The following is a 14,591-nucleotide window of genomic DNA, read 5'->3' as shown; positions in this document are numbered from 1 at the left end:
GTTTTCCTAAGGCTGTGTTTTACCTAGACATTTCAGTCTTTTCCATTCCATGTAGTAAGTTAATTAAGTAATATATGCACATAATATATGGTGTTTAATATATGCACCTTATTCAGAAAATTTTCCAACTAGAATTACTGTCTTAATGTAATCATCTCAGTTTTTCTTAGTTCTGATTTTGTTGGTGATAGAAAACAGAATGACCTATTAAAAACTTCCTTTTTTATAGGTTATTTTATCTGATGCTAGTGCTCCTGGTGAAGGAGAACATAAAATCATGGATTACATTAGACGACAAAGAGGTAAAACTTATTTATAAATATTTGTATATTCTATGAAGAAAAGATGGGCCAGGCTGTGGTGGGAGAGCATTTGCATATTGGGTGCAGGGTGCTGGGTTTAATCCCTAACATAGCCAAAAAAAAAAAAAAAAAAGGAACAGAAAAAGAAAAAAAGCTATTGACTATAAAATATTTGGCAAGATGTTAATATTTTGTGGTTTGTAATATGTTTATATAAATATGTGTTTCTCTTCTCTTTAGCCCAGCCTAACCATGACCCAAACACACATCATTGTTTATGTGGAGCTGATGGTAAGTTTCTTTAGGGTTTGCTTTTCTTGGATTAAGTCATAGCAATTGATAAGTTGGTGTGTAGTAATGGCTTATTTAAGATTGTCGAAAATGCTTGCTTGTTTTAAAATTCAGAAGAACAATTGAATTGCTGTTTAGTTTGTGATCAGTGATCACCTGTCATTCTTTTCCTTTGGTACTAGTGATTAAACCCAGTGTTTCACAAATGCTAGGCAAACTCTGTGTCACAGAGTTATATCCTCAGTCATTTCTAAAATTTTATTTTAGGACAGGGTCTCACTAAGTTGCCCAGTTGAACTTGCCATCATTCTGTCCATCCTCCTGAGTAGCTAGGATTATAGGTGTATACCAACATGTGCAGCTTCAACCTTTTGGTATTGTTAGCTACACATACCTCTATAATGAAAAATTCTCCAAGAATTTAATTCATAGTGGTAGTCTGTGTTGTAAGTCCACATGTCTGAAGGCCCTGTTGACTGGTAACTGCTAGAAAGTTGTAGACTTTTGGCTTTGTTGACTGTCTGTACTGATTAGAGATTTTCCTTATGTTGGTGTCTTGTAATATTTCAGTTATAAGAATGTTCTCAGTGTTCACTGTTCAATACTTTTTTTTTCTCATTAATTGAAAGCTGATCTCATTATGCTTGGCCTTGCTACACATGAACCCAACTTTACCATCATTAGAGAAGAATTCAAACCAAACAAACCCAAACCATGTGGTCTTTGTAATCAGTTTGGACATGAAGTCAAGGATTGTGAAGGTTTGCCAAGAGAAAAGAAGGGAAAGGTAAGAACTTTAATATGGTAGTTTCCTCATTCAATTTTTTTTTTTTTTTGGTAAAAATACATAATGCAGAATAGACCATTTTAAGCCTATTTAAGTATAATATTAAATGCATGCAAGCTGCCTCATTTTTAAAATGCTATTCCTTGCTGAAATGTATCTTTTAAAGCCTTTTATTTTATTTATTTTTGGTACTAGGGATTGAACCCAGGGGTGCTTAACTACTGAGCCAAATCCCCAGGCCTTTTTATTTCTTATTTTAAGAAGGGTCTTGCTAAATTGCTGAGACTGACCTTGAACTTGAAATCCTCCTGCCTTAGCCTTTTGAACCACAAGTTTCTTGTTTCAAATGATTACTCCTTTTAAAAGTAACTATAAATTAAATATATTAAACTTCTTGATATTTCTAAATTATTCACAGTTTCTGTGTATTTTAGGTTTACTTGCTTATAGCCAATTCTCTTTAATTGGATTTCTGTTTAAGAGTATGGCATGGGGAAAAAAGTGAATAAAGGCAGATAAGAAATATATACAGTATGATTTCAGAGATGTAGTAGAATGAAGGTGGCATATGTGTATCTAGGCACACATTTCACAGAGAAAGGAGTAGAGGTGTTTACATCAGAGTTTTAATATTATTTGGATGTAGATTAGGGATTGGTAAACTACAGTTATCCAGATTTGGTCCAGGAGCCAAGAATGGTTTTTACAGTTTTAAAGGGTTGTAAAACTATAATAAAACATGAAAGAGTACATAGCAGAGACTGTACGAGTCCCTCACTCCCCAGCTAGAATATTTACGCTCTGGTTCTTTACAGAAAATAGTTGCTGACCTCTGGTGTAGATGAGATTGTTTATGGGTAATTTTTATTTTTAAATAATTGGTGAAAAAAATTTGTACCTGTCATATTAAAATGATCTTGCTTTCAAAAAGCCTTAAAATTTCCTTGGCTGGGAAAAAAATGCAGAATTTGAATTAAACTTTTTTACTCTCTACTCCCATTCTTATAGCACGATGAGCTTGCAGATAGTCTCCCATGTGCTGAAGGAGAGTTCATCTTCCTGCGGCTGAATGTTCTTCGGGAGGTTTGTATCAGTAGTCATTGAAACTGGAGTTCCTAAAACCTTTTGATAGCTTTAATGGCAGCCGTTGCTTTTTGGTTATAGTATTTGGAAAGGGAACTTACCATGGCCAGCCTACCATTCACATTTGATGTGGAGAGGAGCATTGATGATTGGGTCTTTATGTGCTTCTTTGTGGGAAACGACTTCCTTCCTCATTTGCCATCCTTAGAGATTAGGTAAGTGTTTTTTGTGTGTTTTTAAATCCCAAACCACTGTTTTAGTCCTCTTAACTTTACATAGCCTGCTGGTCCTAATGCATAATGTTTGTCTCCTGGTGGCAGGGAAGGTGCAATTGACCGTTTGGTTAACATATACAAAAACGTGGTACACAAAACTGGGGTAAGTTTCACTCTTGAATAATTTCAAATAGAAGTATTTGCTTTTTTAAGAAGATCATTTTTACATGTATTTTATCACTTACAGGGTTACCTTACAGAAAGTGGTTATGTCAATCTGCAGAGAGTACAGATGATCATGTTAGCAGTTGGTGAAGTTGAGGATAGCATTTTTAAAAAGAGAAAGGATGATGAGGTAAAGTGTTTCTATTGTGGTAGTTAAAATTGCTCCTGTATCTAATAGGCTGTGATAATCCTGTTATTGTATTTTTAACATTTTTTAGCACGTTGTTATATTATTATAGTGCAACAACCCTAATGTAATCATAAGCTATCAGTGCTTTGATTATGTCATAAAGGTTGTGATGCTTGCTATGTGGAACTATGTATCGCACATCATTTGAGTAAAATATTGATTTTTTTTCTCTCCTCATAATCTTAATTAGGATATGAATCCAAATGCCTCTCTAAACAGTAAAACATGGAATTAGGAGTCCAAACCTTGAATAATGCTGGTGTTGAGCTAGTGACTGCCAGTTTTATAGGGTAGGGAATACTTATGCTCTCTAAGACAAGTCAAGACCTAATAACTTGTATTCTAGGAATAGAATGTAGGAATCTGTCTGGGTTAGATTGTATCAGCTAGGGCAGAGGGCTAGAAGAATTTTAGAATCTGTGGAGGGATACAGCTCTTAAGTAAAAAATTTAAACATAAAGGAAGGAAATAAAATAACAAAGCAGTTGAAATTGTATATAGGATGGGTAAATGCTTAGAGAGTTAGGGGTTTGCTTGTGCCACTCATTGAGATAGTGAGCACTAGAGGTCCAGGGACAAAGTGGGGATTGAATTTCATTTTTGAGATATTTGCTTTTGAGGGGCTACAGATTTCTGAGAGGAAAAATGTATTGAAAAGAGATTTGAGAACTCTTAGTTCATGGGAGGAACTTGAGTCTTTAGTAGGAAATTTCTTGGGAGCTTAAAGTGCCTCCAACAAAAGTCTCAAGAAGCATGGACATTTAAGGAGAAAGGAATCAGTTCTTGAGAGATGGTAGGAAATCCAGAGGAGAAGCCATTGGTGTTGCCTAAGGGTCAGAGTGAAATGGTCAGGCAACAAGCCCATGGCCAGGGATTGGGAGGCCCTGGAGAGCTGGTAAAGTAGAAGGACAGCATCCTGGAGGCAGAGTGAGTCAGAGAGTTACTGGGATAGTAAAGAAAGTCAATAGTGGGCAAAATGAGCACAGTGAAGGAAATTTTTTCACTGACCCATTTTATAAGAAGTCATATGGCTATTTTTAGCAAATAACAATATAATAATGTTCCATTGCTTCATGATCTAACAGATTAAAACATGTCATTAGCTCTGACAAGATTTTGTTTTCTTCAACTTTACATATTATAGTTTAGTGGCCTCTTATTTTTAGAACTTTGAACATCATTCTATGTAACATTGTGTTGACTGTAAGCATTCTTGTCAAAAGCTGTGAATACTTGGCAATATTTTTTTTGTGATGGCAAGAATTTTCACATATAAAATTCAAAGTATAGAAGTAGCTTTAGGAGTATCAAATATCACTGAAGCCACTGTTTAAAATTAAGTTTCAAAAAATTACAGTGTTTTCATTTGACCTGTTGCCATTTATGCTTATCAGAAACTATACATACTGTGTTCTACTTGTATAAAAACTGCATGTTAGAGGAGCAGTGGCTCACACAGCTGGCTTTAGCAGTCTCTGTACCATTAAATATTGATGATAACTTGGCATTAGAAGGGGAAGTATGGGATTTCAGTACTGTTTCAGATTTAGTTAGTATGGTTTCCAACTGACTTAGAGGACAGGAAGTTTTAAAACTTCTTTTTGGTGTCCCTTAAGTCATATGATGTTCCTCAGCATGGTTCTAACACCTTCAGAAATTCAGTATGAGAGCTTGTGAGTGTGTGCGCTTTTCTGGGAAGTGATCTGTAGCTTTTGACTTGGTTTCTGAAGAAGCTCTTAATACAAAAAAAACAATTAAAGATCAATAAGGTCCACACTGGTAGTCTGCTGTTCTGTTTGTGTGTAACTGACACTCTTAGAAATAAATATTTAACAAACCAGCAGAACAGATGGTAGAAAAGGAATGTGTCAATATTTGTTACTAAAACTGAGCAGTTAGGCCAAGCCTGGTGGCACACTCCCATAATCCCAGCTGTTTGAGAGACTGAGGCAGATGGATCACAAGTTCGAGGCCAGTCTGGACAATTTAGCAAAACCCTGTCTCAAATTAAAATAAAGGTGCTGAAGATATAGCTCAGTAGTATAGCATTTCTTTAGCATGCATAAGTACTGTCCCCAGTCCCAACAAAAAAGACCAGTTAGGTCAGAGATATAGTGCTTTTTATATTATGAGTTTTTTAAAAAATATTTATTTATTTTTAGTGTAGATGGACACAACACAATGCCTTTATCTTTATGTGGTGCTGAGGATCAAACCTGGGTCCTGCCCGTGCTAGGCGAGCACGCTACCGCTGAGCCACAATCCCAGCCCCGATATTATGAGTTTTAATGGTTGCCTTTTATCTTAAAAATGTTGATTATTTATTTATTCAGAAACATTTGTTAAGTGTTAGCCATCTGCCAGTGTTCTGAGTGGTGATGATATAGCAACAAACAAACAAAAATTCCTGCCCTTGTGAAGCTTACATTATTCTTTGGCAAATGGACAGTTAACACAGGAACCAAATAAACCTTGAAATATGTTAGTGATAAATGCTTTGAAGGTAAAGCAGGTGAGGAAGAATCTGGGAAGGTGGCAATGGGGAGATTGCAATTCTAGAAAAGCTGCTCAGGGAAAGCCTCACTAGCAGATGACTTTGAATAAAAACCTGGAGGATATTCAAGAGGGAGTATGACACACAGATGTTTGAAGGAATGGCACTTCAATCAGAATAGCTAGTGCCAAGGCTCTGCAGTAAGTGCACACCCAGAACATTAACAGAATAGCAAGAAGCAGAGGAAGCAAATGGAGGGTAATACAGATGAGATTAGAAAGATGATGGAGGGCCAAACCTGGTAGGACCTTAGAGGTCATTATAAGGATTTGAAATTTTATTGTATATTACTGGATAGTTTTGAGTAGCAAAGTGAGAAGATCTGACACATTATAAAAGGATCACTCCTAACTGTGTGGAGACAAAGGTAGAAAGAGTGCAGCATTGGCTTTTTTCCCCACATCCAGTTATCCAGGAGAACCCAGATGATGATAGTAGAGATAAAGGGTTGTTGGATTCTGAACATATTTTGAAAATAGAACCAGAGGGGTTTGCTAATGGACTAAATACAGGATGTGAGACAAGTTGTGGTATTAAGAATGACTCTAGGGCATTTTGCCCAAGCAGCTAAAAAATGTACTGAGCAATCCTCATGAGAAAGTCTGTGGGAGGTGCAGAGGTGGGACTAGGGATTCTGTGTTCAGATATCCCAATGAGATGTTGCGTGGGGAGAGGTCCTTTGATTGGAGAATTATCAGGAGATAGATGGTATTTAAAGCCAGGAGACAGGTGATTACCCTCTTGGGAGGAGAGCCATGGAGAGGTCCAAGTACTGGGCTCAGAGCAACACCAGCATCAACAGGTTGGGGCATTGAGTACAGGCAGAAAGCAAGAGAGGAGAAGGAAAACCAAGTGAGTATAGTGTGCAGGAAGCCAAGGGAAGAATATGATTCAAAGAGGAAAGAGTCATGGTAAGTTAAGGACTGAAAACTTACTCATGGGTTTCCCAGTCTGCAAATGAATCCTTGGTTACCTAGATAAGAGAAGTTTCATTGAAGATGGGGGCAGAAGCTTGATTAAAGATATTGGTGGTTTCCACATCATAGGAGGTTTTAAGGTAGTCAGTCACCTACCTAGGCTCCATTTCAGAGAAGCAGACTTTTTAAAGTCCACTGTTTACCCCTATCCTGACAGCACCGATTTCACATCTCATTGAAGTATTATATTGCAGTTGACAGGACTGACTTGGAAGTTTCAACAAGTTAGGGTAGCCATTAGTACAGTACCTGCAGGTCCCTGTTTTAGGCCACAACAGCAGCCATGCCCACTTTAGCTGTAATTTCAGACCTTTGGTACTCAGGGAACCTTTAGTGTCGGCATGTATGACCTTTGTACTGACTTTCCCAGAGTTAGTGGGAAGCAAGATTAACCCCAAATCTTGTCCAGTTGAAATCATGGCTGCACTTTAAAAATGAGTGGAGGGAAAGAATCATTGTGAACTGGACCTCTCTGTGGATTCAATTGCCCCCGAGTAAAAGTGTATACATCTGACTTTCCCTCTTTCTTACATTGTATTGATTTTTTGGAAGCTAGGTGTTAGTGTTTGCATTGAGTCCCATTTCTCTCTTTTCTGTATTGTGCCATTCATGCTACTGCTTTAGAAACTGCCAAGCCTTTAATAATGTAACTGTCTCTTTATTGTCTTGTAGGGTTTTTTTTTTTAAACAATTATTTATTAACTACACTCAGCCAAAACTTAAGAATTTTTGTTTTCTTGCTATATGGGTTTCCTCCTTATTGACAACCTGTTACATCTAAGGTAAAACCAAGGGTCTTTGTCATGGCTTTTGCAGTTTCCTGAAATGTCAAAAGTATTTAATGAAAACTAAGAAAAACAATTACCTAAATTCAGTCTTTCTGCTCATCTAAAGTTCTGATAAACAACACTTTGAACATATAGTCCATTGCCTAGTTTAATCTTATACCTAGATTGTTGGGTCTTCCTTTAAAATTTAAATGGTCTACCGAATCATTCCTGGTAATGTTTAACTCTGACATTTTGTGTAATTATTTGACAGAATATGTGGATTTTATACTTTTAGGACAGTTTTAGAAGACGACAGAAGGAAAAAAGAAAGAGAATGAAGGTGAGTTTTAATTTTATGAGGTTGGCAATAGCATAAGTTTATACTCTGTGAGAAAAATGTTCATTACAGTAACTTTTTTCCATATTTACTAGGAATTGGTCAGAAACATAAATGTCCAACCAGCTGCCCTTTTACCTGGAAAAAGAATACCCATGTCAATTTTTCTAAGTTCTGGAGTCAGAGGATACAATAAGTCAGGGAATATATGTGACAGGCAGGAGGGAGGCAAGTGATATTTGGCTATTAGAATTGTTTACAATAATCAGATATTGCTTTTGTAATAAAAACAGTCAATTCTCTGTATATCCTTTTGAAAGTCACTACACACTCTTTTTATTCCTACCTCTTTGTCAGGCAAATTTTCCAAGAACATGCTGCTCTAAGCTTTGTTGTTTCCCTATTTGGAAATCACCACTGACTCCCAATCCCCAAGAATCAGCTCTTAATTGGGCATTCAGAGAACACTATAATCTGATCCAGTTGTAGGCATTCATTTACTTCCTATTGTCTTCTAAATACACCATGTATCTGCTGACTAAAGAGTGTTATCATCATTTGGTACCTCCAAATGGATCCCTTTAACCACATCTTATGTTTTCCTCAAGGCCTTACTTGTTAGTTTTGCTCCTAGTACTACAGTCCTTTCTTTTATCTGTGCTGCTTTCTCCTGGTGATACTTGTTTTCTTACTTAGTTACATAATGTTTTTTAGTCATTTAACTTCTTTAGCTCTTCTTTTTCTTGTCTTTTCAACTGGATTTTCAAAATTGTAGTGTTTCAGAACTGCCTTTTATTATTATATTGTATTAAAATTGAACAATTTCAGGAAATTCGAAGGGAGAAAACTTGAGTTGTTTATTATTATATTTAGTTTCAAAATCATTAATATTGGGAGGGACATTTGATTTCTACTTGATGTTATTTTCTTTCAGTATTTTTTATCATTACAGCTGTAATAGCTCTAATTAGTTGAAAATAGAGTTAAGTTATAGCAAGGGGAATTAATATTTCTTAAGTATAACTCAAACTTTACTTTTTGAACTTTGTTGTTATATTATTTTCTTTGCCTGAAATCATGTCTTGAATGTTTTCTAACATTGTAAACAATACAGTAGATTGGCGTAATCAGACTAGTCAATTCTGTGTGTCAGAACAGTGACAGATGTGTTAAGTATTACAAATTGTTGTTTAAAGTATAAGTAACCCATCTAGTCAAAGTATAGGCAATGTATGTTAATGGAAATCTATTTAGTCTTTTAGTGCATTTTAATTGTTAAGTAGTTCCAATGAGAATTGCTTCTGTTGACCTTTCCTTCCTGTCACCTGTGATTTTGTAATTTCATTTCTACATTTATTTCCGTTTATGTTAAGAGAGATCAACCAGCTTTCACTCCTAGTGGAATTCTTACCCCTCATGCCTTGGGTTCAAGAAATTCACCAGGTTCTCAAGTAGCCAGTAATCCAAGACAAGCAGCTTATGAAATGAGGATGCAGAATAATTCTGTAAGTGGCTTACTTTTATGTAGCATTAAAGTGATGAACATGAGATTCCTCTTACAGCTAGTTGTGTGTGTGTGAATTCTATTACATGGCCTAGAATTGTTTTGTTTTATAGTTTTTTTTTCCTCCCAATTTCTTTTGCCTTGAGAAAGTTTTAACTATTAAATTCATTTTTATCAATATGAGAATATCTAAATGATGTGAAAGAGAAGTATGTGGGATAGTCAATACATGTGAATTTAGATAGCTAAGTGTCCACAGTTGCTTTTCTCTACCCAAGAACTGTGGAGTGAATGGTGCTAGAAGCATGACTGTGACATCCAGATGCCTCACACATGGATCAAGAAAGGAGGGCAAGTTTTGCTCCAATATTTCCTTTCCTATTTTCTCCTAGGGATCAATTATGGGCATTTGGCAATGTAGTATTTCTTAGGCTATCAAAAACAGATACTCCAACTGCCTAAACCTTTGCTCTCTAATTCAGGGATGGAATTGTTCTGAATAAATACTTTAAGGTAGCACTCACTATCCAAACTCCGGTTATTCCTTGTATATAAACTTTAAGAACTGCATGAATTTGCCTCGTGACATCCCTCCTTGCTTGAACTTTGTAATCCAAACCACAGAAATAAATCAACATACCCCAAAAAGCTGTTTTCTCCTGTCAGCTTCCTATTGTAGTGCCAGTAACCAAAGCTTAGAGCACTGTGTGTGGCAGCAGTAGGGATAGGGAACAGACTGAACTAAGAACCAACAGTAGGGGAAGAAAGAATATGGAAGGTTCCGTATTATATGCATGATTTTGTTATGATACAAGTGCTGATTCTCAGGTATCTTTACAGGGCAACTTTTATGTGGAATTTTTAAAAATTTTATTTTGTTATATATGACAGCAGAATGCATTACAATTCATATTGCACAAATAGAGCACAATTTTTCATGTCTCTGGTTGTACACAAAGTGGAGTCACTTTATATGGAACTTTGCTATATCGGGGACTTATTCAAACTGTATTCATGTGAATTCACACTTAGAAGAGCTTAGATTTGGAATTTGAGCAGTAAGATTTTTGCCTGTTCTCAGAGAAGCAGCCTGAGTTTCTGTTGTATTTGTTGTTCTATTTGATTTTTATTCTTTTGTTCCATTAACAGTGGGATGTGGAGGGTCAGGAAAAATGGTTATGAAGAGATAGCTGAGTTGAACATAAAAAGCTAATGTCTGTCATTCAAGATTATAAGATTACAGTCCCTACAGAGTAAAACTGAGAGTGACTGGTATTCTCACATGCCTATTAGAAAGGATGCTTTTTTCTTAATATTTCTTAAGGGAGGCAGGTAACTTTAGACTTTGCCAGCTGATTGCTTTGAGAAAGATTCCTTCCTATATTCGGGCTCCATAGGACTAATTACCATTTTCCCCATTCTGGGAAAATGGTAATTGGGATCCTATCTTAACCCCCCTTGACATAATTATTCCTATATAGAGGAGATATGGAATTTTTGGAGTCTTTTCATAACCTTAAGTTATGGTCTGGTCTTAAGGAAATCGTGAGCCAAATTATCAGTTCATTTAAAAGGAGCCTTTAAGTTTTGGAGTTTTTGCTACTTTATTTATCCTTAGCTGTAGGAGTTGGTCTGTTGGTGGTAAATATTTGGTCTGTTGATGGTCAACATTGTTAATTTATTAAATAGCTTCTGTTTTCTCATATTTGTGGTTTTCAATTTTGCATTCTGAATTCTGGTTTTATTATATCTGAGGCTATCTTAATAGAATTTGTCTGATTGCAAAAACTATTTTAAAAAGAAAGTTTTTAGAATGAATTTGTATTTGGTATGTTTAGAAAATAATACATTTATTGGTAGAGGGACAGCAACAGAGATTCAGCATTAAATGGTAGACAACTTTTTATTTTCTTTTCTTAAAAATATGCTATTTTTTGTTATATAAAGATGGAGTTTATATCCAGTTAAGTATCAGTTTGTACTAGGATCGTGGATTTCAAGTTCTCCTGTCAGTAGAAATAGTACCTAGGGTCCATTGTACCATAGCTGCAGAGGCATGTGAATGTTCAGCTGAACATGGTGAAAGGAATTCTGGAGCAACACCTTCTAAGGTGGCCCTGGGCAAGCAGCATGTCCTTGCACTGTTTTCTCAAAGCAAAGTCTTTTAAATGAACTTTTACTTTTACGCCCTTGAGCCTAAGATGAATGAGTTCTGGCCAATTCTTAACATGAACTCAACATATCTTTCCTGTTGTCACTGTACAAAGTATTTGGCTTCTTTTTAGTGGTGCTCATTTCTTCAGCAACCATATCTTCCTTGGCTCCAACTTTCATGAGCTTTTCTGTAATTGTAAGTTTTCAAATCTTTTTGCTAAGCTTTTGTTCATAATTATTGCAATAAAACTGGCTAAAAGCACCCCCCCCCCATATAAAAGAATCCTTTTGGGAAAGTTTGCTTCTTGTTCAACTTTGTATTTAGACAGTTAATAGCAATGTCATTCTTATGATTTAATCCAAATGTATTAGTGTAAGGTTTAAAAAATAATAATGTAGTAATGATTTGCCAAATGGTTAAAGACATGTAGCAGGCAAGCAGCATGCTAGTTAATAATCTTCCACATATATTGTTTTATTTAATCCTTGCAATAACCCGTAATGAGAGCATTATCATCCCCTTTTAAAATGAGGTTTACAAACGTTAAATTGCCTAAGGCCATGCATTCAATAAAGGGTGAACTTGGTATTTCAGACTCAAAACTGTCTGACTCAATACACATCTCATTTTCCAAGTACAACAGTGCCTTCCTGGATTAACTTTAATTGTGTGTGCCTTTTATCTTTTGACAATATTGTCTATACATTTTCATGAATAAAACTGACATTATACATTTTTACAAGAAAAGTTTTTTTTTAAAGCTCTGTGTGAAATATAACTGCTTTTTTTTTTTTTTTTTTTAACCTTTGCCTATGGTGTGAACTGCCTTCATGTTTATGTTTTAGTTCTGGTATCTTTAAAATATCCTAATGGACTCTTAATTTTAAGATATTTGAGTTTACTAAAGATATCTAATATGCTGTGAATAATAGAAAGAAAGCTTTATTGTGAAAATGTTTTCTGCTACTTAGGTTTTTGGTCATTTAATCATTTAACTTAAATAAGTTACGGGTTTTTTCCTAATTTTTAAATTAAATATCAAAATGTTTTAGGGCCCTGTTGTCTTAATTTTATTTAGTACAAAGGGGAGCTGATATTAAATTTAAAGTGGCTTTTAGTTCATTGCAATACTAATGTGCATTTTTTTCTAAGATGATTAATAGATTTTTATTATCACTGAATTCAAAAACAGTACATAAGAAACAATCTAATCATTATTGGAACAGAGTCTCATTAAACTGTTGCCTTTCTATTTCACTACACTCTTGCCAGCATTGACTACTTTACATGGTGTTATATACTATTGTTAAATATTGTTATATATGTTATAGATGTAACATACCTTTTTTCCCCTCAAACTTCTGTTATTCGATAAGTTGAAAGTGACTGAATTTATAACATGAGGAAACCACCAAAGGAAAACAAAATCCAAGTCCTATTTTTAAAAAAAATCTATAAAATTGTTTTTCTTTTTTCTTCTGAAACAATTTTTATTCTAATGTTAATTCTTTGGAGTTTAAGCATAGGAAGCTTAGTGTACTCTATTATTATTTTTTTTGAGGAGGAGTGGAATGGGTCAGATAAGTCTCTGTACTTTCTAAATATATTTTCCCGATCTATTTAATCACTTAAAGGTAGTGGTAGTTAGATGTACCTTCTTATGTAAAATGAATAATGAAATCCTTGTTCTGTAATGTCACAATTGTCTGCAGAGTCCTTCAGTATCTCCTAATACAAGTTTCACATCTGATGGCTCCCCATCTCCGATAGGAGGAATTAAGCGAAAAGCAGAAGACAGTGACAGTGAACCTGAGCCAGAGGATAACGTCAGGTGAAGCCATTTTTTGGTAGCACTTTGTTAGCAAATTGCGGAAATAGATTTGATCTAATTAACTTTATTTAGCTTAGAGCAGTAGTGCCTTCAGATGCTTGTCTGTGATCTTTTTATCCACCAGTAATTAATGTGGAGAGTTAGAATAGTCAGTAAATTCCAGTGAGATGTGTAAGCTATAGCTGTTAAACCCAAGTATCTAGATTAGTATGCATGCAGGTTTTCATCTTCCAAGCCACTTTCCCCTCTGAGACCAGGCACTAGATCTGCTAGACATGAGGTGTTTAGCTCTGATGGTGTGATCTGAATGTTACTATTTGTAGATTAAAATTTCAAGCTGCTTAACCTAGAAAGTTTAGTTACATTTGGGCAGCAGTATAATTTGTATTAATCTTTCAGTTGAAGAGGTTCTTTCTTAAAGTGAAATGTGCAAAATCTGTTCTGACATAAATATTTTTTTAAAAAAACAACAAACTTGGTCATTTCAGGAGTTTTTGTGTTAGTTGTATACTTAAAATTTATCGTAGAAAAATGATTCTTTAATTGATCCAAAAGTTTGGGACTAATATGTAATAAGATTAACAGCCTTTAATATAATTAAGTCCAATTTGGTTCCTGGGCCCTAGTGCAAAAGGCCAATATTTTAGGCCCTGATGATGTAGCTTAATGGCAGAGTACTTCCCTACCATGCATAAACCCTGATTTTGGTCCCCAGAACCACAAAAAACAATAACAAAAGGCCAACAGTCTAAAAAATTGTAGCTAATTTAGAATTTAGGAGAATATTTTTCAAAAGTAAATAGGACAGTAGTGGCCCACAAATCTTGCTTTTATGGGATGTGAAAGTTTATGGTTCATGTTAATGTTTATATCTTAACAAAGATCATGTATAATTCTGCATTTTTCTCATATCCTTTGATGTCAGATCCATGGAGGCATGTAATCTAACATTTACCTGCTCTTTATTGCTGTTCTCTTCTTTAACTCTGCATTTCCCTCTTAGAGCATTTTTGTGTTTGTTTTGCTCTTTTAAATTTACTTGTAGCCATCATGATCAATGCTAGGTATCTTGATTTGCTTAATATTTTATTGTTTAATCCTAGTTCTAAGGATAATCAAGATAAAGATGTTTCTGCCAAGAAGTGCTTTGAGCTCTTAGAATTTATTTCATGAACATTTTCTTATAAAACAGTGATAAATCTACATTATGGATAGAGGCTATTACTCATAACTATTTTCTATGACTCCTTTGTGTGGAAGGGGGATTAAAATTATTATGGTATTCTGAAACATGACTGCGATTAACATGTGCAATCTGGCACATGTGGAAAACAGTCCTTAATAGAGAATCATCTTGTTGTTCTTGATCT

At 35.1% G+C, this 14,591-nt stretch overlaps 1 protein-coding gene across 4 annotated transcripts in view; it reads left to right on the top strand.

Annotated features, from left to right (window-relative positions):
• Xrn2 (5'-3' exoribonuclease 2) overlaps nucleotides 1–14,591 on the top strand; it is a 74,517-nt gene that overhangs the window by 22,732 nt on the left and 37,194 nt on the right. For 3 of the 4 annotated variants that reach the window (XM_078051327.1, XM_078051328.1, XM_078051330.1), the window contains 10 exons: nucleotides 230–302; nucleotides 543–593; nucleotides 1,223–1,380; nucleotides 2,389–2,463; nucleotides 2,545–2,678; nucleotides 2,784–2,841; nucleotides 2,926–3,033; nucleotides 7,690–7,734; nucleotides 9,105–9,236; nucleotides 13,103–13,221. In XM_078051327.1, coding sequence (XP_077907453.1) covers nucleotides 230–302; nucleotides 543–593; nucleotides 1,223–1,380; nucleotides 2,389–2,463; nucleotides 2,545–2,678; nucleotides 2,784–2,841; nucleotides 2,926–3,033; nucleotides 7,690–7,734; nucleotides 9,105–9,236; nucleotides 13,103–13,221 — 953 coding nt within the window. The remainder of the gene's footprint in view (nucleotides 1–229; nucleotides 303–542; nucleotides 594–1,222; nucleotides 1,381–2,388; nucleotides 2,464–2,544; nucleotides 2,679–2,783; nucleotides 2,842–2,925; nucleotides 3,034–7,689; nucleotides 7,735–9,104; nucleotides 9,237–13,102; nucleotides 13,222–14,591) is intronic. The other variant, XM_078051329.1, reaches the window with a different exon arrangement.

The sequence above is a fragment of the Ictidomys tridecemlineatus genome, chromosome 5, assembly GCF_052094955.1.
Source record: "Ictidomys tridecemlineatus isolate mIctTri1 chromosome 5, mIctTri1.hap1, whole genome shotgun sequence".
NCBI classification, from domain to species: domain Eukaryota; kingdom Metazoa; phylum Chordata; class Mammalia; order Rodentia; family Sciuridae; genus Ictidomys; species Ictidomys tridecemlineatus.
Note: the sequence above shows the minus strand (reverse complement) of the source record. Positions and strands in the feature narration are given on the sequence as shown.